Consider the following 27,761-nt stretch of genomic DNA (forward strand, 5'->3'; position numbering starts at 1 on the left):
TTACTTAAAAAGTCACAACTTTCCAAAATATCATATTAAATTTCATATTAAATTTGTATTCTTTTTTCTAGTTATAGTTGTCTGCAAAAGTTTATATGACCTCTCATTTTCTTAGCTTTACCCTCTTTAGCAACAATACATGTACATGGAAATTAGAATTAACCATCATATCTCAGTTCTGATGTCTCCATTGATTTTTTTTTGGTTCGCTTGAAACTACTTCTCACATTCATAATTACCTAGTTTTTAATAAGTAAAAGATTTTTCTCTGCCTTTTTATAACAAATTGTTCTCCCTAAACAAGCCATCATTCCTTATTATTGGCAAGTTGTCAGTCCTGAGATAATTGTCTCTCTAAAATTGTCCAAATCCCACCTAAATATTATGCTTCTTTTCATACCAGTTTATATTAAAACAAATTATTTTTATCTACTCCCATTAGTTTTCAAAGTATACATCAAGAGTAGCAGCAATACATAACTTTCTTTGATAGTTAATGTAAATGTCTTCATTTGCAGTGGGGAAAAAAAGCACCATTTCATCACTATTTTTTCAAGACAAAAAAAGAAGACAATGACTTGAATCCACAAAGATAATATTTGAGACAATGAACAGCTTCAGAAAGTGTCAGGTTATAAAGTAAAACCTTAAAAAACCAACAGCATTTCTACATATCAATAAAATCCAAGAATCAGAAATAGAAAGGAAACTCCATTCTAAATAATGAAAATTACATAAAATATTTGGGGAATAGCCTCCCAAAAACATAAAAGACAGATAAATTCAAAAACAAAATTTTCTAATATTTAGAATGTTTAAATATCTGTCATAATATTTAATGTTCATGGCTAGACCAAGTCAATATTATTAAAAATAAGGTTACCGAAATTAATTAAACTGTTAATGCTATACGAATTAAATTGCTAAGGAGATAACATTACAAAATTGACAAAATAATAAATGAAATTCATTTGAAAAAATTAAAATATCTAGGCTATCAAGGAAAATGAAGAGAAGAAAAGGAAAAGGAAACTACACTTTTAGTATTATAAAGCATCAAACCATTTGATACTAGTTAAAGAACAAAGATAGTTCAGTGGAATAGACTCTAGAAGGGACGTTTAGGAACAACAGAATTCAATAATACATCATATGATAAAGTAAAAAGTAAAAATTACCTAGGGAAATCCTCCTAATTTGATAAAACAATGCTAGAAAATCTGGAAAGAAGTCTGGAAGAAATTAAGTTTAGTCTAACACCTTAGACTCTATTCCATATTATATTATTCCATATTATTCCATATTATAATTAGATAAGCAACTTTAAAATATTAAATTTCATGCTACAAAAATGATGAGCAACAGATCATATACCTCTCAAAGCTATGGTAGCAGACATATATTTTAGCCAAACAAGAGATAAGAAACAACTACAAAAAATAAAATAGATAAGTTATTTGAAATTGAAAGCTTCTGAACAGACAACATTATTGTATCTGAGTTAAGATGGGAATGTGATTGCCTAGGGAAAATTTTGTATTAGATTTCTCTAATAAGGGTTGTCTAAATTAAAGATATGGATATAAATATAAATATGACAAAGTCATTCCATGATAGATGATCAATAGGTATGAACAAATAGTTCTCAAAAATACAATCACATGAAAAAAAATGCTCTGGATCACTAGAAATAAGAGAAATACAAATCAACACAATTCTGAGATTTTACTATATACCCTACAAATTGGCAAAAATGATTTTTTAAAAATTGTAACCCTCAATGTTGGAGGCATTATAATAAGATAAGTGCATTAAAACCTTGTTGGTGAAGCTCTAAAAATGTACAATTGTTTTGGAAAGCAATTTGGAATTATCCAATTAAAGTAACTAAAATAGCCATATTCTTTAAACCCGAGACTCCTTTATTGAATTTATTACCTCAGAGAGACCACTAAAAAAAAAAGTTTTCCTACATTCCAAAACATAATGGCATATTTTGTGATAGATAAGAATTGGAAACAAAATAAATCCCCAGCAGTTGGAGAATGGCTAAATAAATTGTGGCATAATAATGCAATGGGATGTTGTTGTTGTGTCATTTCAACCATGTCCAACTCTTCATGAATCCATCTAGGTTTTTCTTGGCAAAGATGCTAGAGTGGTTTGTCATTTCCTTCTTCAGCTCCTTTTCCAGATGAGGAAATTGAGTCAAGCAGAGTTAAGTGACTTTCCAGAGTCATTAACTAGTAATCACTTGAGGCCACATTAGAATTCAGGATCTTCTGATTCTTTATCCACTGCACCCTCTAGTTGTCCATCAAATGAATATATACCATTAAAAATAATGCATGATAAATATAGATAATTGTAGAAAGATCTATGTGAACTAATGCAGAGTGAAGTAGAGAAAGCCTATAAAACAGCACACAAAATGACTTCCACAATGTAAATTTAAATAACAATGTAAATTTAAAGAATCAAAAGTAAATATAGCAAACTTTAAAATAAATAAACAGTAATCGAATAAATGTCAGAAGAAATCCAACCTATTTTTTATGGAGATGAATATATATGTTTTCAGACTTTTTCAACATGTTGATCAGTTGTGCTGATTGTTTTCTTCTTAAGAAAAAATATTATTAAGAAAAAATATCATGTGGGTTGACTCTCCGATGAGGATAGGATGAATAATATATGCAATAATTGTAGACATAAGAAAAGGAAAATAACAATGTTTTTAAAGAGACAATGTGGCTTATACATATATTCTAGATTGTTCAGGTTTTAAGATGACTCAAAACTGGATAGTACAGCTCATATAGATTATGTGAAAGTCAGAATCCAAAATATTGAAAATCTTTCCTTTGAAAAAGCCCTGGAGCAAATTGAACATGTATATTATTCAATAGGGATGAATGTAAAATCTTGTACTTGGTAAACAACAGTCAATTTAACAAGTATAAGATGGGGAGACATAGATAGATGACAGTTGTTCTGAAAAATATTTTGGAGCTTTAGTGGATTGCAAATTCAGTATGAGTCAGCAGCATGAGAGCACAAAAAGCTAATCTATTTAGAAGGACAGAACTTCTCAGGGAAATGAAAATCCTATTGTACTCTGCCTGCATCAAACTTCACTGGATCACTGGATTCAGTTGTGGACATCATGTACTAAGGACTTTGATAAAGTTCAGAGGGCAACCAGATGATGAAAGGCCTTTAGTCCATGTCATATGAACACTGCTTAAAATAACTGGTCAGGTTTAGCTTTGATAATTAAAGGCACAAAGGAACACCATAGCTGCCTCCATAGAAGTGTCATATGGAGGAGGAATTATTTCTATTGCTTGGCAACATATGGTAGGACCCAGAGAAATGAAAGTTTCTGAATGAGCAATTTAAGCTTGATCTCAGGAAAAAAAAAATCCTAACAAAAAGCACTGTCTAAAACTTAAATGGGCAGCTAATAATACAATAAATTCCTTCTTTAGACATATTCAAGCAGAGATGGAACAACCCCTTTTATGGAATGCCATAATAAGGATTTATTCTTGTAAGAGTTTTACTCTATCATTTATTAGCTATATGATCTTGTGAAAGTCATTTTACTGTTAACACCTAGTTCACTCATCTATATAAAAGAGAGATTGAAATAGTGCTTAAAGACCCTTTCAATTCTTTAAAAAATATCAATTTTTTAAGACAAAGAAACTCTTTTGGAAGTTTTGGGCAACATATATATATATATATATATATATATATATATATATATATATATATATATATATTTATTTTTATATATATATATATATATATATATATATATTTTTTTTTTTTTTTACCTGAGGTTTTAAATTTAAAAGTCTGCCTTTGTTTTGTGCAGACGGAAAAACCTAACAATAATGATGAGTTCTCTGCATAGTGTTTGCTTTTGTTCAGTCATCCCTAGGGATAGGTATGTGTTCCTCTCTCACTCTTTTTAATGCTTATTTACTTCCAAAGTTTCAGAAGGAATAATTATATCCCCCTTAAATCCCTTGGTTGCTACTATAAATATTACCTAGGAAAACTAATCTATGTAAATTTAAGATATTGACTTTTTCAGACTTCTTTTTTTTTATTTTTTGCAAAAGATATTTGAAATGGATGTTGATTTTATGATCTATGTTTCATATACTTCATCTTTGTATTGTCTAGTTTCCAGTGTTTTAAAGTGTTAAACTGGGTTTTCAGAAGTTTAGGCAGAATGAATTTTAATTCAATGTGATTCGGTAATGTTCAGAAAATGCTATCAATTTAATGAATTAATGCCACTGGTCTCTAATTTATAATATTCTTGTGGCTCCAATTAAGGATAGGATCCCAGTGTGTTTTAGTCAAGGTAGAAAATGTATGCTATAAATCTGTTAAGCATTTTTGCTTGTTTTAAATCAAAACATGCTATTGTTTTGGTAGGACTTTTTTTTCTTTCTGATATTTAATTTCTCACAAAATACAATGTTCAGTGGTAGGATTACAAAGAAAAGTAGAAATAGTTTTGCCCCTATGGAGCTCACACTTTCATGGAGAAGACATCATGCAAAGAACTATGTGCAAACAAGATAAATACAGAATAAACCAGGAGAGTTGTCCCAGAGAGAAAGAATTGGCATTATGATGGGTTAATTTCTTGCTGCTTTATTATACTTGTAACAATTAAAACATTATGTTCTTCCTACTTATAAAAATTTTAACATTCTTATTGTAATCATATTTATCTGGATATTTTATCGTACTCCCTACAAAAGTACAACTTTCTTCAGGAGATTTTATTCTTTATAATTTGCATATATATTTGTTGAATGATTAAATACCTATGAGGAAAAGGGAGCACCTAGATGGTGCATTGGTTCGGGGTTCTGTGCTTGGAGTTAGCAAGACTCACTTCCCTGAATTCAAATATGACCTCTACTACTTGCTGGCTGTGTGACCTTAGGAAAGTCATTTTACCCTGTTTGCTTTAGTTTTCTCATCTGTAAAATGATTTGGAGAAAGAAATGTCAAATTACTACAGTATCTTTGCCAAAAAAAAAACCCAAAACAACAACAACAAAAACAAACCCAAATGGGGTTACAAAGAATTAGACATGACTGAAAAATGACTGGAAAAGAGAAAATACAATATTGATCAATTAATTCATTTGATAATCATATATTAAGCACCTAATTTTTTGTCAGGTATTATGTAGCAAGTGAGAATATAAATACAAAAAGAAAAAAATCTTTCTTTTAAGGAATTTACATTCTATTGGGTGAGACAACATGTCCATTTGAGTATATATAAAATAATACATAAAATATAGTACAACACAAGAAAGGAGGGCAATATCTCTGAACATTAATATTTAACATGTATATAGTATAAACAAAAACAAAAACAATTGCCTTTATCACTGTACTTAGAAGTTTAATAAACATCTTCATTTCTCCATGGAGATGTATTAATAATATAGTCCTTTCACATTTAGATCATTGTTAACTGCCCAAATGCCAACCAATGACTTCTTGAAAAAGTAACTATTTGGGATTAATACTTTCAAATTTGGGTGAGGGTCAATTAACAGAAACCTAGAATTGCTTTGTTATTAATATGCATTTAGTAACTATTTTATATGTTGTGCTGTAGTGTTTTACCAAGTTGAAGAAACTACACTCTTAGAATTCGCAATCAGATTGGAAGGATTACAGACATTTTAAGATATGCAAATACACAACACAGTAATGTTTTACTCTCTGTATAATTAATTTGAACAGAATCAATTATCACTTCTGAGCAGATGATTCTTTTAAAAAAAGAAAAACATCAAAAACTTGTTTTTCTTCTTTATTTACATTGTCTTTGGAGTTTTATTTATCCTTTCAGAGTCAACTATCTCTTCTATATAGAGCCTGAAGAATTAAGTAAAATCTTTAAGGGAGAGAGGACACAGCGAGAGAAAAAATAAGGTTTGAAATCACAAGATTGTAGTTTTGGTAAAGCTATTTAGTGCTTAATAAGAGCAATGGGAGACAGATTTTTTTTTTTTTTGATATAAAGGTCATTCCATAACATTGACCCAATGGAGTCACAATCTTTCAGTTCATTCAGTAATAAATCAATAAGTATTAAGCACAACTATTAATCAGACACTCTGCTAGATATGGAATATTTAGGAGAAAAATGCAACAGCTTCTACCCTCTAGGAATGTACATGCCATTCGGGTAGATAGAATGCATTTATATACTAAAAATATTTTAACATAAAGGTCATTTTTGATGGAAGGCATTAGAAGTTAAAGGCATCCTAAAAGAACTCAAAAAGATAGCTTTTGAGTTGAAATTTGTTATGGATTCCAAGATATAAGGAAGCAAATATACTCCAGATATTGAATACAGCCTTTGCAAAAATATGGTCATTGAATGTGGAATCTTATGTGAAAAATATCAAGAAGATTACCTTTGTTGGACCATAAAGTAAAAAACAAAGGAGTAACATCAGTCAGCCAACAAGCATTAGTGCCTTTGCAGACATCATATAATAAATCTGGACAGAAAATTTAGAGCCAGGTTGTAAAGAACTTTAAAAAAATTAATAGGGAGCTTCTAGAGTTTATTGAATAAGGAACTGATATAATCAGAAGTGTACTTTAGGAAAACCATTTTGGTATCTTGTCATTGTAGATGGTTGTTGGATCTCATATTAGAAGGATCTAGATTCAAATTCTGCCTCCAGCACTCATCATATGACTTGTACGTCACCTTTTCTGAGCCTTAGATTCCTTAACTGTCAAATGAGGGAGTGGAATTAAATTATGTTTAAGGCCATCTCAAACTCCATATCTATAATTTGGATGATTGACTAGCAATAAGAGAGGTAGAATTTATGCAGTACGTATGATGTATATTGAGGCTTTGTCTTAGGTCAACCAAATTCAGAGGGTGTTAATATCATTAGCATGGAAACAGAATTGAATTTAGCATTTAATTGACAAGAATACTTTGTAAAACAAAGTAAGGAAATAGTAAACATTCTAGTTCCCTTCCATCTAGTATTAAAGCATCCTAAGGTTTTTGGCTTCTGTTCCTTCTCTTAATTGAATTTCTAGGAGTAGCACATGGAATACACAAAAATGTAAATTATAACCCAATTCTGCCTTCTAATCTTGTGTTGTCCAGTAAATTGTCAGCTAAAGGAGCCTTTTCCCATCTTATAATATCATATGGATATCAGTGAAGGATAATTAGTCCATCTGTTGTCATCCATTCTAACTATATGACTAGCTAACCTTCTTTTCTGGGCATAAATTTCTCTTATGATATCCAGGAGGTACTTCAGCCAAAGGAACTCAAAAAGCCTTAGCATCTGGATCCTATGAGTACCTTATGGTGTTAGACAATGTCCTCATGTCTTATAATTATTTCCTCACTGACACTAAATAGAAAGAACTAATTCATGTATTTCATTCAGCATTTTATTGAGCAGCTACAATGGATAAAGCACAAATGAGTTTTTAACCATTTTTAAATGATAGAAAGAAAAAAAAGATATAATTTCTGTGCCCATAAAATTTTTAGTCTAATGAGGACATGGAGAGACATACACAAATATAACAAAAGGCATGATATAGAGTTTAGAGTAGTGAAAGATTATCTCATAGAGGAGATAGCATTTGGTATAGGTTTTTTAAAAAGAAAGTATAGATATCAAACAGTAGTTGCTAGAAGATTGAATAAAGTATTCATGACAATGGGAACTATGTCAACAAAAACATAGAGTGAAAAATATAGGTGCTTTAGGGAGAACAGTATGTCTTATTTGGTTGAAATATAAAGAAATCAGACTTCAAAGGGAAAGAATTGGAATGTGAGTTGAAATACTATCTGGTTCTAATCCATTCATGAACAAAGGTTTTATCAAGAACATCTCTAATAAACAATAATCCATCTGCTTAAAGGTCTCCAGTTATCATTGTTTCATTTAAAAGTAAAGCTCATTCTATTTTTCAATAGTTTTGATAGGAATGGGTATGTTTCTTTACATAGAATTGAGATATATGCCTCTACAAAATGAAAAACAAACCCCTAGGAGTTTTACTTAGACACAGAAAATTGTTATAAATGGGCATAGTATCCATATAAAACAAAATAATTATTGGAGTCCTTTTGTAGTAACAAAGAACTGAAAACATATAGATATCTGCTGATATAGAATAGCTATACAATTTGTAAAAAAAAACATAATGAATTGTAATGGGAATACTTTAAAAGAAATGATTAAAATGAAAATTATAGAAATACATGAAAAAAATTTAGATGACCTGAATTGATGCAGAGTGAAAAAAGCAGAACTAGGAAAATAGTAATAATGATAACATGCAGAGGGCTGGAACTCTGGAAAAGTACATTTAAAACAAGGATACTTTCAGCAGGGTGTTTACTCACTGTGACTGATAGATAATGGTTCTCTAGTTCACACATACTTAGTGTACTCTAAAAATGTAATCATACTGAGGTGCTGAGCTGACTGGAAATAGAGACATTCCATCTTTGACCATCCTCCTGGTGGCTCTCCTGCCTACTTCACTCTTCCACTAAGACCAAGGCTGGTTCCGAGAATCTCCAAAGAACTATCCAGGACATTATAATAACATATAGAAAGAACACAAAAAAAGAAAAAAAGAACTTCTCTGAAATTTTAATGATCATGGTTGGTTTTTGAGAAACAGAAAATTCATGTCATTTCCATTTTTGCAGAAGTAGCGGCACTGGGTATGAGACATTACATGTGCTATCAAATTGGGTGAACTGTTTTGCTTAACTTTTCCCCATCTCTTTTATTATCTTATAAGGGATTATGAGAGGCATGTATATAGAAAACAAATGGATATAAAATAAAAACTCATTAGTATTAGTGAATAAGCTATAAAATTCCCATGGTAGTCTTTTCACACATACTTATCATTTATATTGTAAGACATGCTGTCCAATTATCCCATTTTTTTGTTGCCTCTAGATATATAATAAAACCCACATTATGAATTTCTTTTTTTACCTTTCCACAGACTATATACAAATCATTTCTCCAGAGACTTGCAACTTCTTTCTTCTGGTTTTATTTATAGTTGAACTTCAAAATTGATATGATGCAGTTCTTCTAAAAATATGCCCGCTTTTTGTTCATGTTTCAAGGATCTCACACTGAAAGTATCAATAGGAAATTGAAATAAGAACTAGACTTGGTATTTAATTATAAAGGTTCAACTGAACCACAAGGGATCAAAACAACAAATGATTCAGGGATCTATTTAGATAGCTCGATGCATGCTAACCCACCTGATGTCTCAGGGAGAATTATAATTTGTGGAAAGTAGAAAATAGTCTTACACAGCAATCATTTCTTATCTCTCCTTTCTTTAAGAGAGGTTTTGAGATGATGATAGCTATTTGTTTCATCCAATATTTCCAGTACAAGGATATGATGCTCTTTTAAGGGTTTGTAGAAGAAGCCATTTTCTCTGGTCTCTAGTTAAATGTAACAGTATCACTGAGACCAGGAGGATAATAGTTAATTTCAGTCATTTTAGTTCTTCTCAACTAAAATAGTTATTAAACAAATGACAATCATAGATACAGACAGTAAATTACAAATTGAGGAGTGTTATATGATTTAGTTTGGGTGATAGATACTTGGGAGAAGAATGAGATATCATAATTAGCTAGCTTGGTCTTCTGAAAAGATTCAGTTTGTCTATTGCTAATCTTGATAGATAAGTTTATTTAATACAGACTGAATATTTTCAATTCCTTCAATTGACCATCAGATTATATGATATAATCTCAAGTTTGTTAAACATCCTAACTGTTCATTTGTGGATATTCTCCAGCTGTTCTTTGACTTTCCTAAAAAGTGATTACCAGAGAAAATGTAATGTTCCAAATGGATTCTGACCAATTAGAGCAGCATCATCACCTCCTTATTCTGAAATGTTATATATCTAAAGATTGTCGTATTAATATTTTTTTCAAATTGTTGTCTAGTCATATTCTTCCCATCTTGCATGTAAATCATTAAGCCTATTCAAAGTAATTTTTACTCAATGATATAATCACAAATAAACAAACTTACTGTTCCCAACACATGGGAGATATAAGTCCCCTCCAACACTTTCCTCTAGCCCCAGCTAAGACCACCTCATCCTCTTGAGAGAAAAAAAGATGTGGATTAATATCTAACTCAATTCCTATATCCTTGATCTATTTCTGTAGTGCAGAGTTTGGTTCCAAGTCCAAAATCTAACCTCTGGTTCCAATTTCAGGTATGATGGGTTTTATTGGCCCAGTTGTCTAAAAGATCTTGATCCTAGATCAAATCCTAGATCAAATGTTGCCATGACTTAAAAATAACAGATCCTTGGGGGTTTTCTTCAGCATCTGAAACTATAAAATAGAATAGAAATGAACACCTCCCAGTCCCTTTTCTCAGAGTCCGAGTAGAAGACAAATAAGCAAGAGAAATAGAATTCATGTTGCACATAGCAGGTAGTGACAATATTCCCAATGCGTTTTAAAAAAAAAAAAGCAAAAGAGCTAGAGATTAACTCTCAACAACTTAAAGACAAAAGCAAGCAATAAATAAAAGGAGGTTACCTCCAATCATGTAACAAGGTGATATAGCAGGTTCAATATTAGGCAAACTGGGCATGCTCAAAAGTTTTTGAAGCCATATATAAAACTTTACATTTAATTCAGCTCAATTTGAACATCTTCCTGAAACTTTCCTGCCATCCAATTTGCTAGTTGTCACTTCTAGTTTTGTTTCTGCTGATTTTATAAACAAGACATTTATACCTTTATTCAAATCCTTAATGCTTACTACCAGTATCAATTGGGCAAGTCGTTTTAACTTTTTTTTTTTTTGATTTTGATTTCCTTATCTTTAAAATGAAGAGATTGGATTACATAGCATGAGACCATTTCCAACATTAGATCTATAATTTTTACCAAAATAAAGCTTATCATCATAGGACAAATAACAAATCTCTGGGAAATCCATTAGATAATTCTGAATGAAGTGATATATATATATATATATATATATATATATATAAAATGCTGCAATCATTATTCTTTTTGTCTGGGTATTCATCTAGTCTAAATCTATCTAATTACATTGTCATCTTTCTTCATGTCTGCATGGTTTTTTCCCACAAATATAGGAACTTTATTAAATATTTTGCTAAAATCTAGATTAGTCTGCTATAGCATTTACTTTTGTTTAAGAAAGTTTTATTGTTTTATTTTTGTATAATTTCCAAATATATCCATATACATTGCATTGTTATATTTAAAATGAGGATAAAAAGGAACTAATCACAAATCAGCTAAAGTATCAACCACATTTTGTATTTAATATATTACATCTATAAGTTTGAACTAACATTTGAAACATATTAATAAAATAAATGAAAATACGATAAAACTTAGGTAACAACACCTTTTGCAACCAAATAAATATGTTGCCTGCAGGAATCCTTATGTACAGATTAATGGACTTCATTTCTACTTGAGTTTAAGATCATTGTCTTACACCATATACTACAATAATTTCAAAATATTTATACTTCCAGAATAAAATATCACACTATAAAAGATAATGAAAAGAGAATGAGATTGGAAATCTTTTATAGCTATTCATAGGGGGAACATTCTCAACCAAGCAAGAAACAAAAGCAATAATAAAAGAAGAAATAGTTTCACTTTCATGAAATTGAAAAGATAATTGATGAATAAAGTCAGTACAATTATAATAAGAGGGTAAAGCATTATGTGTGAAAAAAAAATCTTTGTGTGTACTATCTCCTATTGTCTTGAAGGAAGGGAGGAATTTCAATAATTGGACATGAAATCCATTCCAGATACAGGAAAGGGTGTGAGTAGAAAACCAGTGGGGGTTTTAAATAAAATACTAGTGAGTAGATTACAGCAGTATGTCACAAAGATCACACATTATGAAAAGGCTGGATTTATACCAGAAACTCAGAACTGGTCCAATATTAGGAAAGCTATATGAGCACAATATCAATATCAATAATAAAAACAACAAAACATGTGATTATATCAACAGATGTTGAAAAAACTTTTGACAAATAATGCCCATTCCTAAAAACATTAGAGCATAAGAATAAATGGAACTTTTCTTAAAATTATAAATGCTACCTATCTAAAACTAAGAACAAAGCAACTAAACCAGAAGTGAGGGCGTCCCTTATCACTGCTATTATTCAATACAATATCAGAAATTCTAGCTATAGGAACAAGACCAGACAAACAAATTGAAGAAATAAAAATAAGTAAAGAAGAAACAAAAAAAAATCTTTTTTTTTTGCAGATGACACAATAGTGTAGTTAAAGAACCCTAGAGAATGAAATGAAAAGTTAAAACAATTAATAATTTGAGCAAAGTTTCAAGATATAAAATGAATCCACAAATACCATCAATATTTCTATACAAGAAAGTCCAGTTTCAAAAATAGAAAGAGAAATTATATTTAATATAAAGACAGATAATATAAAATATTTGTGAGTCTATTTATCAAAACTCTCACAGGAGCTGCATGAACACAGTTTAAAAAAACATTCTTTAAACAAAGATTTAAACAATTGGAGAAATTTTCAATACTCAGGGAAGACTGAGACAATGTAATAAAATGTTTGGCTGAACAAGTTGTGTTACATGATTGTGATGGAATACTATTGTGCTCTAAGATGTTAAATATTTCAGGAAAATCTGGGAAGACTTAGATGAATTGATGCAAAGTGAAATGAGCAGAACTAGAATATTGAACACAATAACAATAACGTGTAATGATAATAAATTTATGAAAGACTTAGCTACTCTGATAAAGAAAATTATTCAAGTCAGTTCCAAAAGACTCATGATAAAAAATATTTTATCTACCTACAGAAAGAGAATTAATCAGCCTAAGTGAAAACTGAAGTTTTCTTTTCTTTTTTTTCATAACGTATCTAATGTGGGAATGCTTTGCATGATTTCATATGTATAATAAATATTGTGTGTCTTGACTTCTCAATATTGGGGAGGGAAGAAGTGAGAACAAATTTCAAATTGAAACAAAAAATTTAAAGTAAAATAAGAAAAAGGAAAAAAAAAAGCCACAGTGAGTACAGAAGAAAGAATGAAAATGGGAAATGATTAGTAGTTAAGTCTGACTGGAATATAAAGTATGGAAGGGAAGTATTGTGATCAAAGTCCAAAACAGGAGGTTATTGATGGTTGGAATGGCAAGATAATAAGGACATTATATTTCACTTAGTAATAGAGAATCATTGAAGTTTTGAGTAGAGGAGTAACAGCTTTTTATGTAAAGAATGTGAAGAAAGAGATGCAGAAAACCAAAATTAGGCAAGTATTTAGATTGTTCAGTATTTTGTAAATATAATTTGTGAGCATATAATCAGTATTAATGAAAATTAATTTAACACTGTATATTGCACTGAATTTCACCCAGAGAACCCTAAACATTCTTTTCTATATCTTCCTGAAGCTTTTTCCTGCTACTCTTCAACAACTCTCTGGATAATTTTCTATAATAGCTGGCCTGATCTATCACTTATGGTCTCTTCATTACAAAAAGGTTGTAACCCAAGCTTTGTGATTGCTTTTTAATGAATGCAATGATTCCATAATACATGCACATTTGTTACACAATTAACACAATCTCCTGTATAATCGATTCTCCCCAAGATTTGTCAAGTAAGATGAGTTTTCTGAAAAATTTTCCCATTTTTCTCCAAAACTTATTGAGAACTTCAACTATGGTGCAGTGGAAAAGAACTGGATTTGCAATTAGGGGCGTTGTATTTAAATTGTGTCTTTGCAATTTACTATATATGTGACTGGGGCAACTCATTCAATCCTTTGAGCCCGATTTTCCTCTTTTGTCAAATGAAAGGGTTGGATTAAGTGACTCTTTAGGTCCCTTCAAGTTCTAAATCTATAAGCCCTATGCTTGACATATTGAAGGCATAATGATGGTTTTATATTTATAAATTTTATATTCATTGTATATTAATTTATATTCATATCTTCATAAAAAGAAACAGCTACTTCTTCCGTCATATTTATTTATTTATTTTTTGGTGACTGAGTTTGCTACACTGGGGCTGAGCACCCTGATTTCTTAAATCACAGATGATTAGGGTTCTTCCTAATGTCCCACTTCTGTTGTGAATACCTTTCTTTGAATTTTTCCAAAGTAAACAAGTAAAGACATCATCTATACTCCCTCACTCAGTTCCTTCCGCCTACCCCTTTTGAAGGTGGAAACATCTCAAATCCATAACTTTTCTGGTTTAACATCTTCTAGTTCAAGTGATTAATTGTATCAGCAAACTTTGTGATCTCTTTTCCCCCAGGCCACAAAATTGCTAAGGAGTTTCATTTTCAGTCCAATTATTATAGCCAGCCACCTCATAGGGTAATCTTAGAAACCTTGTTGCTCCTGGTGATTATTTTTAGTGCTTCTCTATTGGGGATGTTCTGAAAAAAAGTTATCAGTGAGCCCTCTCCTAATTACTATATTTCATAATCTTGACAGGGCGTACTCTGTTGGAAAAGCTGTTTAGCCAGCAAGAGAATGCACCACCAGAAGAAGCGGAGAAATTTTGTTCTCGGATTATTGCGATGGGTCTTCTACTTCCTTTCAGCGACTGCTTCAGGGAGCAATGTAACCAGAGTGCACAGCAAAGCTCAGCTCCATTTGATGTAAGTCATGGAATATATCCATGTTTGTATTCCAGGCTGCAGGAATGGTATCTTTGATCTGTAATATTCTCTAATCACCCTATATATTTTGAAACAGAACATCATACATGCTGCCTTTCCCCATTGGCTCTTGGTAGGTTTTCTCAAATGAACTCAGTATATTCCAGGTTTTCACATTTTCCCCCTTTATGGCTGCCTTTAATCTGCCAAACTTCCTTTGCTTAGCAGACAGTTATATTGAGCATTTTCTAATCTACATCTCAAACACTGATAAGTGTATTGTCTGGATAAGTAATCTTTCCTGGCTGTGCAGGTACTTGTGTACACGTTCTTCCAGGTGCATAATAGCATATAATATCCTTCCTATGATTCAGCTGATGCTATTCCACAGGGTGAGACTTGTTCCCAATGGGCCCAGGTTTCCATGAAACCTTGGATACTACATCAATACATTTCATAACTCATCTATGTATTTAAATAATCACATGAAGATGTTTCATTGTTTGTTCCCTACCCATTGCTAATCAAGACAGTTAATGCCCCAGGAAGGCAATTCAAAAGATATAGTCATCATTTTTAAGAACATCAACACAACCGGATTACTTTAAAGCAAAAATATCACCCATCTTTCTTAGAGGTATGTGGTTTCTGTGGGGCATTGTTTGCAATAGAATCACATTTGTGAATAAATGTGTAGGAATTATTGTCAGTAAAGGATTAGTACATGATTGATTCAGCTGGATAAAGGTCAGTGCTAACAAGGGCAAAGTCATGCCATTACTTTCATACTTGGTTCCAAGATGGTTTGATCCACTAATCTGGGCATCATCTCTCCAAGATGGGTATGTTCTTTAAGTGATAAGTTTTAGAAAGAAATCTATAGCCCTTGGAGGGAGAAGTGTTATGGAATAAAAGGAGATGTTTTTGTTTCTTTTTTTCCCTTTCCTTCTGTGAACCAGTGAAATCCTTGTTTTTGCTCAACTTCTATTCAAAATTTGCACTAAAATGGGTCAGTGACTGAACAGGCTATTTTGTCACCTTCTGGCTTCATTCCTTCTGAGAGAATTTTCCCTAGGATGTTCAGTACTAGTAAAGCCTTCTTCTCAAGGCAATTCTTTTGTGTCTCTTCAAAGCTTGTGTACTTTTTTTACATGGATATGTCAGCTGACCACTGCTGGCTGGGTTTGTTCAGTACCATAAAAATAGTTCCCCACTCCTATAGGAGCAGTTGGATAAATCTGAGTCTTTCCCCTCTGTCTCCTCTGACAGAAGTGTGAGTCATCCGGGAGACGGAACTTGAGGAGCATAATAAGCAGGGTGAAGGCAGTGTTTATTTCCTCTCCCTCAGAGTTTTGAAGCTTTTAAAGCCAATCACCAAAAGAAATAGGATCTTCACAAGTCAGGAGAGACTTCTGATAAACACAACTGCAGAAAGCTGTTGTTTATATGTTCAGCACCTGCCTTTGCTTGAGTCTTTTCCCAAGGCAATTTATACTCTTTTCCCTGAAGCTCAGAAGCAAAAACATGAAGAAACAGGGTCTGAGAGGGAAAGAGAGAGGAGGTAACCAAAACAGTAGTAACAGTCTCACATCTATTTCTTCTTTTTATTTGCTGGAGGAAACAGCGTCCCTCCAGTCCCCACTACACAAACACACACACACACACACACACACACACACCCCTACATCCAGCCACATACTGATTCAGTATTTTTGTCTTTGGGCCACATTTGCTCAATTGGAAGAAGCTCATCACCATGTTCATTACAGTGATGAACCTTTCAGGCATAGAAGCTCCCTATCTACTAAGTGATAGAAAGGTTGCCAATCTGCATTGTAACTGCATTGTAACCCTAAATCACAAATACTTGGAAGTGTCAATTTGGAGAGATCAGCTTCTTTTATTCTGTTGATGATGTTAGAGTACAGTTCTATAAAAAAAATGCCATTCCAACAGGAATTAGTTTTCAAATAGGGAATCAGTTTTCTATTTTTTTCCAGCATTTGAGAAAAGAAACCCCTGTTCTTTTCCCCACCTTTCCTGAAAACAAACAAACAAAAACATCAAGTGAAAGGGAAAATTTGAAAATGAGAAGGCTCAAAAAAATAAAGCAAAGTTTTAATAGACCTTTGTAGAACTTTGACTATTAATAGTTTTTTAAATGGGTCAGTCAAAAAGTTTGTACTTTGTTTAAGGAAATATTAGAATCAGTATAAATTCAGAGGATCTGAGATGTTAATGGGGGATCAGTATAGAATAAGGCTGTTGCCAATGGAAATAGAAAGTTTTATCCATATTAACAAATAGCTATTGGGAGGCCATCAAACCACTATATATATATGAGAGGCAGTCACATTTTCACTTATGATGAAAATGTCTAATGTCTGTAGCTCTTTTCTTTCCTTGGTATTCTTCCATAGCAATGTTAATATCTTGTCTCTTTTGCTTCTCCTAAATCTTCTCAAAATTATAAAAATCAAAATTTTTCCAAATAATCATTTGGAAAATCCAAACATTTGCCTTATGATTTCTCAGTTCTGGCTATTTGGCATAGCTTAGGTATTTAGTTTACTTACTGGAATGAGAGACTTCCATTTCTGTTTATGACCTGTAAGCACAAATATAAGAAATATCCTTTTCTTCTCTACCAATTAAAATGTTTTATTAATTTTTGAAATTATAAAGAAGTAATTGCTAAGAATCTTCCTAGGACTTAGTAAGGGCATAAAAATACTTCTTCATTGATCACAACTCATTTCAGGAACAGGAAAAAATTAATTTGATGCCTATGATATCTGGAGAGAAGTAACCTTTCAGCCAATAGAGACGATTTAATTTTCTGAAAGCCACTAAATTTGCTACTCATAAATTATTTCAAAGATATTTGTTGAGGGACAGCTAGGTTGCAGTGGTTAGAGCATCAGCCCTGAAGTCAGGAGGACCTGAGTTCAAATTTGACCTCAGACACTTAACACTTCCTAGTTGTGTGACCCTGATTCAAGTCACTTAACCCCAATTGCCACAGCAAAAACAAAACAAAACAAAACAAAACACACACACACGCACAAAAAAAAAAAATTGTGAGGTGATTTTTGAATAGGGGAAAACATTAGGAAATCAAGAAAGTTTCATGTAGAAGTTCCAGTTCTCAGAGGCAGAGGTGAGGAGTTCACTTGAGACACAGGGTGGGTGTGTTAAGGAGGTTAGGAGTGGGAGGGCATGCAGGAAGTACAAAGGTATGGAAAACGGAAATAGATTCTTCTAGGTTTCACATCAAGAAAAAGACAGTGTGACTTGGCTGTAGTTCATAGGGTTCAAGAAATCAAGTAATAATGTGTAATAAGCCTTAAAACAAAGAATGCATTTAGGTTGCTTCAATATCAAAGTGGTCTATATTTGATCCTGAGGTAATAGAGAACCACAGAGGACTGATTTATCTATTAAGCAGAGAAGTGATATAGTTATTTATGGGAAAGGAGACATAGAGTTGTTTTGAATCTGTCGAGTTTGAGATGCTTACAAGATATCAAATTTGACATGTCAAATAGGCTGTTATCAATGAAGAACACAGGATCACCAGAAACTACTAAGACTAGATACATTAATATGGGAATCATCTGTAAGAGGTGATAATTAAACACATAGAAGGTGATGAGTGTAAAGGGATGAAACTCTGAAAAGGTGTACTTGAATCAGACCACAGAGCACTTAAGGCTAATTACCTATTGGACAGTAACTCTATTAGCAAATGTTTAGAATTTCTCTTCTCTCAGTTAATACTAGCTCTATGTTTGGGGTTAAGAGAATTGTAGGGAAGGATTAGGGGGGTAGAATGAAAGAGGCAAGAGAACTTCACTTGGCTGCAGGACAAGGAGGAGAAAACTGTGGAGATTCTGGACTCTAGACTCAAGGAGGGATCCTTGGCAAAACTCCTGGCAGTTTTGTCCATCCCTTTCACTTCTCCCTCTAAAGACCAAGGACTTTTGCTTATCCTGACTCTGGCTGATCCTGAGGCCTCCAGAGAGCTATCCCAGACTTCACAATAAATTCACTGAATAAGAGCAAGAATAGAAAAAAGGTTTGGGACAGAGATTTCAGGTACACACACATTATTAAACAACACAAGACAGCTAGTAATCATGCAAAAGGAGAAGGAAAATGAAATAAACATTGATATAGTACCGACTTTAAGTCAGGCATTGTTCTAAGAGCTTACATATATATGGAAAAGAACCAAGAGCAGCAGCATCACAAAAAGTCCCATAGGAGAGAGTATCTAGGAGAAAAGTGGTTAATACTGATAAATGTTGCACAACAGGGATCAAGAAGGATCTTTCTAAAGTTTAATCTCTAGCTTTGGTTCCTTCCCTGATGCTACAAATAGACCCCCAACCTTGAAAAAAATCCCACTAGACTTCAACATGCCTTCTCACTTTAAGATCTCTTCTCATTTTGAGTTAAATTCATACGAAAATAAAGATAAAGCTACCTATATCTGTTACCTACCTTTGTCTTCTCACTCACTCTTTGACCATTTGCAAACTAATTTTCATTCTCATCATTCAAGTGAAATTGCTGTCTCCAAAGTTATCAATGATCTCTTAATTAGCAAATCTGGTGGTCTTTTCTCAGTCCTCATCTCTCTTGACTTCTTCAGCATTTGACATGATTCACGGATTTTTACTCCCAGATAGTCTCTCCTTTCTGGAGTTTTATGAAATTATACTCCCTTAATTTTCCTCATATTCCTTTGGCCCTTACTTGTCAGCTTCCCTTGCTGGGTAATCATTTGCACTCCCAACTTTAGATAGACCAAAACAATCATTATGTCATCATCTCTCTCCACACTTAATTATCATCTATTCAAATAGCTCACAGATCTATATATTCAGTTCTAAACTCTGTGATATAGTCCTGTACCCAAAAACTGCCTTTTGGAATATCATACTGGATATCCTGTAAACATTTCAAATTAAACATGTCTCAATTTAAATTCATTACCTGTCCCCTTAATGCAAACCTCTTTTGGCCTTATTCCACATTTTAATTAAGTATCAATTCTTTGAATTTCTTTCCACAATACCTCTTGCATTCATCTCTTTCTCTCCACTCATACAACCTATACTAGTTCAAGACCTCATTACCTCTTAACTGGGATATTTTAATAGCTTCCTAATTAATATCTTCCTCCATTCCAATTCATCCTCCACAAGATGCCAAAGTTATTTTTTTTCTAAAAACATCAAGACAGATCATTTAATTCACTTACTCAATAAAATTCAAGAGCTCTTCATCCCCTATGGAACAAATATAAACTCTGTTGATTATTCAAAGCTCTTCAAAACCTGACTCCAATTTTCTTTCTAGCCTTATTACACATTATTCTTTCTGTTATACTCTGTAGCTGTTTCTTAACCTGAGATCCTTGAGCATTCTTTTAAAATTTTACTTCTGTATTTCAATATAATTGATTTCCCTTGTAATACTATTTTATTTTTAAACATTTAAAAACATTCCAATAAAGGACTTGTAGGCTTCAACACACTTTTGAAGGAATCCATGACACAAAAGGCTAAGAACCTCCATTTTAGCACCTAGTTAACAAGTACAATTAGTTAACATTGGAGGCTTTTCAAACTCCCATTCCTAATCCAAGTCTATTCAGCTCCCATTTTCCTGATGATAGATCCCTTCAAAATCATTCTCCCTCCAATATTTCAGAATTTCAGGATCTTTCCCTTATTGAATCTATTTTCCTAGAGTATCTTTTTACTAGCGCCCCTCATCATACTCCACCTAAATGTCTTAAGTTGATTTACTGGTGCTTTTTGAGCCAGGTATCAAAAATGTCCTTTATGTGGTTAAAAAAAAATAGTAACTACCCTGAAGCTTCAATTTTTTTTTCCTTTGAAAACGGAGAGAAAACATAGTGATCTTTTATTATCTGTACAACTTAAATAATTCAGGTAAGAGATGATAAAAGAGCAACATTAATGAATTTCTCCTGTGAAACTGTATTTTTTATATGTCTACTTTAATCTATAATTCTAAATTGTATATCTATGGTATATATAGTGTGTCTCAAGAGCAGAACAATACACTTCTTTGTGGCTACATCTTTTTCCTTTTTTCAAAACTTGCATTTTTTGGAGAAAGGTCATTGATTGCACTTTGAAATGTTTTTTATGAGAAAATAAAGAGAAGGAAAAGGGGTATTTTATAAGAGGAAAAGGGAGAGGCCTGTGACTTTTTTAAAAGGAATTTATTGGACTTAGATCAGATTTATAAATAAATGTATCTTGATAAGGGCAGTAACATAAGCTGTGAAAAAGAATATAAAACCCTTGAGGGAAGAGTATTTCATTCTTGTCTTTGTTTTCCCAGTACCTAGCAGACCACACAATTGGTGTGTAAAAATTCTTGCTCCTTAACTGACATCTTATTTTAAAGTTAGCCTGATTGTTCCATTTCAGATAAGAAAAGTTTCTTCTCTTCAAAATGGTTGAAATCAAATCAGTTGAACAGTAATTAAAGGCAAATAGAACTTTCTTTACCTGTAATCTTTGCACCGTTAGTTTCATAATAGAATAAATTTTGAGTATGTATATTACTCAAGATTTGATAAGAGGTTACCACTAGTAAAAAGGGAGAGATACATATAGAGAAATAAAAATAGACAGAGATAGAGTCACAGAGAGTGACAGAGACAGAACAGTAAAAGAAAAAAAAAGTAATACAGCAGAAAGTTTCCTAAAACAGTAAAAAAAGATTGCTTCAATAGTCCTTTTCTTAAAATCTAGGTGCCAGGTTAATATGTATCAGTTGTGACATGAAATTTTAAAAAGTTCTAAAATATCTTCTCATGGTTCCTTTGTGGGAGAAAACTGGAACGTAGTTCCACATTAATCTGTGCAGGGAGCCGATACTGCTATTTGGTCTCATCCAATCTGGAGAAGTAGAGATAGGGCATGTGATAAAACATTGAGACACTCTAATTTCTGGAATACTTTTCTACTCAGCCATAATATTACTATAAATGAGGGTTGATCACACTGAGGATAAACTATGAGCTTGTTGTAACATAACTGAGTCATTTTAATTATTTTCCCCTCACTCCACATTGTTAGGGGAGAAATATCTCTTCTCTGCTGCCAAAATATATTTACCACAATGCAGAAATTATATAAGTAAAAAACCTAGTTTTATTATTATGCTCAAATATAGGTTCAGGCTTCAGAGAAAGCCTAAACACCTTTAGTATTTTCATAAATTGTCAGAGTGACAAAGGGATAATTCCTTTAATCTATTGAAATTTTGTACATTCCTCTTAGGCCATATAAAAGATAGATACATAATCCCATACTTCCTTTACTGCCATAAAAATTGAATACATTTAGATAAATGGATCTCATATATTTCTTAAGGAAACAAAATTTATCAAATAAACTCTATAGGTAAATTAAACCAGATTACACATTGAATTACATTTAGAGAGTTCACAAAATGGCTGATTGAGAGGAAAGTTTTATATGTCATCAAGGAGTCAGGGATAATTGAAATCTGCTTCTGACTTCTTATCTAAGGAATCTTTAAGGATCTAAGTGAATTTTCAAGTTTTGGTCAGGTAAAGTTAATATTAACCAAAAGTTGCAGGAGGAATAAAATAATTTTTTTTTAAAAAAATGCTCCTTTTACTATCCTATGACAAAATAACAAATTCCTCAGGAAGAACCATAGAGAATTGCAAGTCCTCTGGTGATTGGTGTTTTGAGAAAATTTCTACCTGGAGGTTAGAGAAATGCTCTTGGCTTTTTTTTTTCCTCTCAAAGATGTTGCTGCTTTTGGAATTCTCAGGGGTTATACACTAACTTATCTGATGAGAGGTATTTTAGATGAAGGATTTTTTTTCCTCCTACATAGCTCCTTAAGTCTTTGGTCATTTTTGTGTGTGTGTGTGTGTGTGTGTGTGTGTGTGTGTGTGTGACTGAGGAAGTGCTTAGCTGAGAAAGATTTAATTGGTTTCCAGGCAGTTAACAGAATTGCCTAGAAATGCTATTCAGGGAAGTGTTAGTCCCTCCTCCCCTTTCCTCCTTAAACACACTCAGTGGTCTCATTAGAAGGAAATGAGATGCAAAATGCCTTTATTTTTCATTCAAGAAGATCTAAAATATTATACCTTTTAAGATGTATTTTAAATATTTTCCTTTAATATTTTACTACCCTTCATATATATACTTAAAAAAACCAATTTTTTTTCCTCCTTGTTCCCCTTTCACTGATGGAATGAATTTCTCTGAAATCTTTTACTGAATAGAAAAAAATATTAATTAAAAAACTCTTTAAGTTATAGAAAATAGGATTTGGAATAAAATTCTATAAAACAAGGTAATTTGCATGTGGCTATAGCATATCTCTTCCTATTGCATAAAATAGCTAAGTATCTAATTATTTATATACTTGGTACAATGTCTGTGTACATTTGTGATAGTGTTTCATCTACCAGTGTTGTGTTTACTAAGAATCTTAATCTGCTCTCTTGAGAAGTGAAGGGGAAGGGAAGTATCTTCCTCATATAGCTATAACATGGGACAAATTGCCATTGATGTAATTTTGACTTCTGCCTTACCAGTGCTTCCTAAATACCATGGGGTCTCTCTACATGCCCGGCTCAGAAACTTTTTGTATGTATAACTTCCACAATTAAATTGTGAGCTTCTTAAGAGAAAGAACCACTTTGCTTTACAATTTGTATATCTAGTACTTAGAACAGTACTTGAGATATACTAAGTACTTCATTAATATTTTGTCAGTCATTTACTAGTTCATTATAGTTTTGTGTTTCTAATAATAGATGTATTTTGTGCAAAATGTCTTTTGCATTTACCATTTAGTATCTCTCAGTGTTGTTTCATTCCTTGGTGTCAGAAGTTAGGAATAGACTAAACTAAAAAAGTTACGGAAAAGGACATTAGTAAGGAGTACACTCACAGGGCACTGCTAAAATCCAGCAAATATTATATCTTGTATCAAATTTAAGACAAATATAACCAGTCAGCCTTCTTTTAGTCTAACAAAAAGATTCAAGTTTTATGTGGTGCCCTCTGCTGGTGACTTCAAATTCTGACTCTAAAAAGTAATTTCCAAATACTAGCAACTGGGTTAAGAAAAATCCTAGCTAACAGCATTTTGTTTGTAAATGAAATCTAATAATTTCATACTATTAAATTTCTTACCAGTAAGTTAACTAGAAAAACAAATACAGTAATTGGAAAGGAAATAGTATAGTTGATATTTTATACTTTCATATATGTATAACTCATTTTTGTTATCTATGTTATAAACCTTATATAATATAGAATATTTTTACATTATGTTACATATGCAATATATAAGAAAATAAAATCAATCTGTAAATTAACTGTTATTGGAAAGGAAATAGTATTCCTAATATTCTTTGTTTATATATAACATAGGTCAATGGTTCTCAAAGTATGGTCTAGAGAATCCTGGGCATCTCTGAGACCCTTTTAGAGGGTCTACAAATTCAAAAATAGTTTTTATTACCAATATGGTAAATATCTATAAATATAACCTAGATAAACAAAAACACTTGGGAGAGATCCTTAATAATTTTTAACAGGATAAAGATACTGAAAACAAAAGTTTGAGAACCACTGTAATAGGTCATTAAATTTTATATATGATGTAAATATTGCATAATATATAATCCATTTTACATACTGCTTATTATTTATGCTATATACAATATATAATAAAATACCTGATCTTTATATTCTGAACTTTATTATTATTTTTATTATATATGTTAAAGATATACATATATATAATATAACAAAGGTTACATCTTACATATAACAAGAATATCAGCTATAAATTTTCATAGATTGCTATAAAATTTTTACATGGCTAGAATACTTACAATTACATGATCTATCTTAGATATAAATAATGGCTCATGTGTCATAGCACCATAATTGGATAAAGGAGTTTTTCAGGAGTCTTCCATCATAATTTTTTTATTTTGCATTTTAAGAATTTATGACTATTTCACAAAATTCTTAATTTTTTCTTAATTATTCTGGGATTAAAATAATTTTAAAATTTCAGAAAAAATCCACTTTAATTCCCTTTCCATTAAGTCACTTCAAAGTCACTATTGTTGAAAATAGTCTGTTTGTGATACACCCAGCATAGTTTGAAAGAGCCCTGTATTTGGAGTCTTAAAAAATGAGGTTATACATCAACTCATTCACTTTGCTAGTTATATGAGTGCAGGAAAATTATCTGATCATTACTTTCCTCCTGAAATGATAATGATGATGATGATGATGATGATGATGATGATGATGATGGTGATGGTGGTGGTAGTGGTGGTGGTGGTGGTGGTGATGGTGATATTTACTATCTTGAAGAATTGGGTTGGGCAAAGTATTTTGTAAGCCTGAAAGTGCTATGAAACATAATTCATTATACATATTTTTGTTAATTATACACACATTTATAAGAACAGAAAGATTATTTCATAAAAAGCTTGCATAGTACAAAAAAGAGTTTAAGGACCAAGGTTGTTGCCATGACAATTAAGACCTTTTTTTTTTTTTAATACATTGGATCTACTTCTGATGGAAACACTTAAGATATACAGTTTCCAATTTTGATGATACTTTTATAGTTATCGTCTTAGCCACTTATTAGGATTATTTGTTGATATTAATAACACCTAATGCTCACTTCCTCAAGAAACTTCAGACTTCCATTTAGCATCAATGAAATGTTAGAAAAGCAGGACAGGTCAAACATAAAGCAAAACAAAACAAAACAACCTATTGACTAGGAAAACAAAATAACTGGAAAGCTAATTGCAAGTTCACATGTGCTTCTTGCTCTAGAAGAAGAAACCACTGGAAATGATTCAGAGGCCACATGAATAAGCATAATAACTGACGACTAAGAACCTATGTAACAGTATACAATGATTCAAATAGAATTCAGCTAGTCTGTTCTCTCAATTTAGCCTTGCAATCGAACTGTGATTGTTAAAAAACCAACTAACAAAAACCAAAACCAAACAAACAAACAAAACTGTTCCAAGTTTTCATTGGCTATGAATGAGAGGTGCTAATTTGAGCAAGTATCCCCCAAACTGGTGAAAAATAATTTGCAAGCATCCCTCAAGATAAGGTGAGTCAGCAGATGGAAGCTGGTTAGCTGAAGTAAGGAGTCTGCTTACTGACTAATTTTTTTTTTTTTTAATTGAGGTGTGTTTAGAGACTGGAGTCTTGAAGGATTTGTGGCCAGAAGGGGGGCAGAGATGAGGTTGCGGTCTTCTGTCCTGTATTAGGAATAAATCTGGCACTTAGGCGGGAGAGAGATTTCTGCATAGAATTTTATCTTCTTTTGGTTCTGAGTTCCGTGTTCTAGTTCTATCCCTTTGGTGACACTAAGAGGTATTCTTTTTCCATACTTCACAACTTTCCTCTTCCTCCTTTCTCTTTCTCCCTTTCCCCTTTCCCCCTTTCCCTATTTTTCCCTTTCTCTTTTTCCCCTTTCCCTTTCTTTCCCTTTCTCCCTTTCCCCTTTTCCAATCCTCTTTTTCTCCGCTTCCTTTTTCCCCTTCTTCCCCTTTTCTTGCCTCCTCCAGTTTACCTTTCTCAACTGTTTTTGTCTCTTGCTTTCCTCTCTCCTTTCTCATTCCTTCTTTTCACTGAATTCCTTTCCTCTCCTGAAGAGCAGCAACACAGGTCACCACTTAAGACTATCATGTCTGCCCCTGCAAGTTCTCCTCAAACTGCCAAGAGAGCCAAGCTGCTCCCCAAACATGATGGAGTCTCCAAGGAAGTAGACACACTCTCTGACAGAGCCCACACACTTCCCTTCTAGAAACCTTCTCCTAGTCCATTCCCATTTTCACCTACATATGACTTACATTCTCAAAACCATGTTCCTTCTTCTTGGAACTTTATCCTAAAACCTGAGAAAGGAATCCCCATGTCTTTGAATGGCCTTGATTATAATCCTAATGGCTGCACTGTATCAACTGAAAATACTGTGAATTTTGCTGCTGATCCTAGTTATAAGAACATTCAAGTAGGATCCCATCAGGTTGACAAAAAGGTTCCTACTTCCTTCTTGGTATAGAGAAGGCTGCGGATTCTTCCCGAAACAAGACTACATCTTCAACAAGCCATTCCCATAGCTGTGTGTCTCAATCAAACTTTTTGTTTGGCAATCACTACAGCGGTCCAGTTGGGCCTACTAGCAACTCTTCATTTATTTCCCCAGGATTTTCCTGTCTTTCTGGCCATCATGCCAAATCTCCTGCTTCCACCTCTGTAAGTCAAAGCATGTCCTATATTACAGTACCTGCTAGTGACTCCTGTGGCTCTGTATTCACCTCACAGAGTCCTCCAACTATTCAAGTTAAAGATAATTACTGTTCTGGGAAAAACAAAACTGTCAACTAGCCATAGCAATCATAACAAGGCACTCTGTGATACTCACTTAAGACATGATTAATTCCAAGGCAATCAGGAAGCTCAGGATAATCCTAGATGAAACTACACAGAATTCCTAATTACAGCTGTTAATCCAACTAAGACCTTTGCAAATTGTTTATCTGTTCAGTAAAATAAAACATTCAGCTTCCTGAGTCTAGAAGTTTCCAGTTTCCTCAAGGAGCTTTTACAACAAGAATACAAACCTTGTGCAAGAATGCCATTAGAGCCTGTGACCTCAGTTATAGTCATCAGAGTTATCAGCTGCTTCCCACTTCTCCCAACACTTCTATGTTCAGCCATTAAGATGCCCCAAGAGGAACTAAAGATCCCAGTGATGTTTGGAATGTTGGCTTGACTCATAGAAATCTTCAAGGAAGATTAACCTTGAAGGAGACTGTCTGGATAGAATAAAATTGTGTTCCCCTGCTGCTAGTCCACA

General features: G+C 32.6%; 1 protein-coding gene and 1 long non-coding RNA gene across 6 annotated transcripts in view; one reads left to right on the forward strand and one right to left on the reverse strand.

Moving 5' to 3' along the window:
• Window positions 1–27,761, forward strand: part of FMN2 (formin 2) — a 426,622-nt gene that overhangs the window by 39,281 nt on the left and 359,580 nt on the right. For all 4 annotated transcript variants that reach the window (XM_031966950.1, XM_031966953.1, XM_031966951.1 and 1 more), the window contains exon 2: window positions 14,638–14,804. In XM_031966950.1, coding sequence (XP_031822810.1) covers window positions 14,638–14,804 — 167 coding nt within the window. The remainder of the gene's footprint in view (window positions 1–14,637; window positions 14,805–27,761) is intronic.
• Window positions 8,387–27,761, reverse strand: part of LOC116423367 — a 158,728-nt gene continuing 139,353 nt past the window's right edge. For both annotated transcript variants that reach the window (XR_004233957.1, XR_004233956.1), the window contains 2 exons: window positions 9,072–9,217; window positions 8,387–8,646 (listed from right to left, as the gene is read on the reverse strand). This is a non-coding gene — a long non-coding RNA (uncharacterized LOC116423367). The remainder of the gene's footprint in view (window positions 8,647–9,071; window positions 9,218–27,761) is intronic.

The sequence above is a fragment of the Sarcophilus harrisii genome, chromosome 4 (genome assembly GCF_902635505.1).
Source record: "Sarcophilus harrisii chromosome 4, mSarHar1.11, whole genome shotgun sequence".
In the NCBI taxonomy this organism is placed as follows: Eukaryota; Metazoa; Chordata; class Mammalia; order Dasyuromorphia; family Dasyuridae; genus Sarcophilus; species Sarcophilus harrisii.